The following is a 3022-nucleotide window of genomic DNA, read 5'->3' on the forward strand; positions in this document are numbered from 1 at the left end:
AATGCAATCAATATCTTATTGCAAATAAGATGGATACAATAATTAAATTATAAGTTTATAAAAAATAGTGTTCATACAGACAAATTATTTTATAATACAAAAAACTGAATATGAACTCTGCCCACCCAAACACAGACATATGAATTCAAATATAACAACTTTGCACACCCATAAACAAAGACATATGAATTCAGATAACACAACTAACTCCAGACATTAAAACTCAGCACCTCAAATAGCACTTAAAAGGTTTGCATGTCACTACCAATGACCAAACTTGCCAGGACAACTGCCATCCCTGCCATTTCCTTTTCCATTCGAATCTAAAATGCCATCTCTTTATCCATTTTGAAGCTCAAACGTTAGTCTGACTTGCCAGCGCCACCGCCAACCATCCATAGCTCAAACGCCATTCCCCACCGCCACCACACCTACTATCTCTATTCTCCCCTTTTGGTTCGACAATTTTTGTTTTTTTCTTTCATTTTCACGTTTTTTTAATCTCAAACCAATTTTAATCGAATTGAGCCGACTTGAGCTGAATCGGCGCGATTCGATTCAACAACAAAAATCGAGCAGATTCAGTTTTTATCTATTTACACTCTTTGTAAACTGATTTGTTCGATTCAGTCCTTAGTTTTTACCGAACCACACACTCATCATTCTAAGTTCTAGATAAATTAAAATTAATTATATCTAATTATAGGGTTTCATGTTTCATTAATTTTAGAGTTACAGCCAAAATTTAATTGATTAGGATAAATAATTGGTTTATTTATTTTTATTTTTTTTTATCTGGATGTGATAAAGATATATTAAGAAGATTTAGAACGCAGTAGGGATGAGAAAATTTGAGTTTGACTAAAATTTTTATATCTGTAATTTAAAATATTTATATATAGCCTAACTTTCTGTTCCTTTTATCCGCCATCTCCTTTCTCACTTCGCGAAACCCTCCCACGCAGACCCCCACCTCCGGATCTCTTCAGCCCAACATTGTCCGCCTCTTTGGTGCCCACCATCGTCGCTGCTTAACGTCCGCCGGCAGCCGCACCGCCTTGTTTATTATATTTGTCCCGACTCCGAAGAAACAATAATTCTGGATTTGAATCGGTGTCTTCTCAGCTCCCCGATCATCTTCGAGTAGCGGAATTGTCGTCGTTCTTCGAATTGTCGTCGTTCTGATTGTGTTCGAAGCCTAAGTTACAGAATTTCATCAAGAATCGTAGTTATTCTGATCGTGATCGCGAAACCCTAGCCACGGAATTTTGTCATCGTCTTCAATTCTCAAAACCCTAAGTAATGCATCCAAAAAACGAACACCGTCTTCAGATCTTCCTTCACTCTCTCGACCTCCAAATTCAATCCCAAATCGTAAACCTACCACAAAGTCCAGCCCAAACCCTAGAGGACCTGAAATTCTCTCTTCTCCCTGAAACACTCGCTTCACGGGTTGCGTCATCTTTCTACTTCACCCTCAATGGGAAACCCCTTCCCGATTCCACCACGATTCCCAGTTCTCTAGTTCCCCCCCTGTCCACCTTAATCTTAAGAACCAGGGTCCTTGGGGGCGGTGGGGATGGCGGTGCAACAGGGGCTGAATCTCGTGACTGCTACCTTAATATGTATGCAGAGAAGAAACCCGATAAGGTTGACCCCAACGAGCAGAGACTGTCCAAATGGTTGAATTGCGCTCTTTCTAACGAGCCTTTGAGGGAACCTTGTGTGATCGATTGGCTTGGAAATGTCTTCAATAAGGAGTCGCTCGTGCATGCTTTGCTTGAGAAGAAGTTGCCAAAAGGATTCGGGCATATCAAAGGTTTGAAGGATATGATCAAGATTAATCTTTCGGTGATTCCCGGTACAGAGTCGCGAGGGAATGCAATTTCAGAGCCGCGGTTCCAATGCCCGATTACTGGTCTTGAGTTCAATGGTAAGTACAAGTTTTTTGCTCTGAGAACTTGTGGACATGTGCTTAGTGCAAAGGCCTTGAAGGAGGTTAAATCTTCTTCTTGCCTTGTTTGTCATGCTGAGTTTACGAACAGAGATAAGTTTGTGATCAATGGGAGCGAAGAGGAGGTAGAAGAAATGAGGGAGAGGATGGAGGAAGAGAAATCAAAATCGAGATCCAAGGAGAAGAAGACGAAGAAAGTGAGGAATGAGGAAGGGGGTATAAATGGAGACATGAGTGTGGATTTTGCAGCATCCCGTTTGTCTGGTAAAAAACACGGTATTGAAGTTAAGGCTTTGGAGAAGGTTTCTGCAAAGCCTGAAAGGCATGAGCGGCCAGATGGTGGAGTTCAGGTAAAGGTTGCAGCAAGTAATGGTGCTGTAAAGCGTTTTAAAGCAGCAGACATGGTCCCTGCCAATGCTACCAAAGAAGTTTATGCTTCAATATTCACCTCATCTAGGAAGTCAGATTTCAAGGAAACATATTCTTGTAGATCTCTTCCACTCGGTCGAAACTGATTGGTGGTAAGAACTGCTTAGAGATGGGTTTATGGCAATTCTTCTATTATTGTATGTCTTCAAACCTTCATTTTCAGTGTCCTTTTCTTGACTTACTGATTAATGTCTTGTTGTTTCTAATTAATGTAATATATTAGTTTACATTCACCAACCACTGTTACTCTGTTAAGCTGCTTTACATTTTTAGATCATTTAATATTGATGAAAATCTTGCGCTGATCAATCCATTAGCCTCTAGTAGTACATCTGAGTTCATGTTTGAGGTTTCGAAAAAGATACCCCTGATGGAGTGCTTAATTTGCATATTTTGACCTTAGATGAAGATTAGGTAGAGAAATTTTTTGGAATCGGTTAGAGTTAGGAGCAATTCTTCTTTATTATGTGTGTATATACCATATGTGTCTGCTGAGATATCCCCCAGGTCTTCTCTATCTGATGGTTTTGAGCATTCTGTTCATCCTGACCATTTGATTATTGTTTCAAAAACTCTACCATTTCATGTGTTTGACTTGTCCTCGTTCCTGCTTCATGATAAATCAGATTCATAACACAA

General features: G+C 39.8%; 1 protein-coding gene across 1 annotated transcript; it reads left to right on the forward strand.

Annotated features, from left to right (window-relative positions):
* Positions 1-912: 912 nt before the first annotated feature.
* LOC120071633 (replication termination factor 2) lies at positions 913-2677 on the forward strand. Its single transcript, XM_039023992.1, has one exon. It carries the CDS (start codon positions 1303-1305, stop codon positions 2467-2469), a length of 1167 nt encoding a protein of 388 aa, XP_038879920.1. The 5' UTR covers positions 913-1302; the 3' UTR covers positions 2470-2677.
* The last annotated feature ends 345 nt before the right edge of the window (positions 2678-3022 follow it).

The sequence above is a fragment of the Benincasa hispida genome, chromosome 2 (assembly GCF_009727055.1).
Source record: "Benincasa hispida cultivar B227 chromosome 2, ASM972705v1, whole genome shotgun sequence".
Classification (NCBI taxonomy): domain Eukaryota; kingdom Viridiplantae; phylum Streptophyta; class Magnoliopsida; order Cucurbitales; family Cucurbitaceae; genus Benincasa; species Benincasa hispida.

Bases quoted from the DNA above. Each gene is read 5' to 3' on its own strand.
- LOC120071633 (XM_039023992.1), top strand. From the start codon at position 1,303: ATGCATCCAAAAAACGAACACCGTCTTCAGATCTTCCTTCACTCTCTC.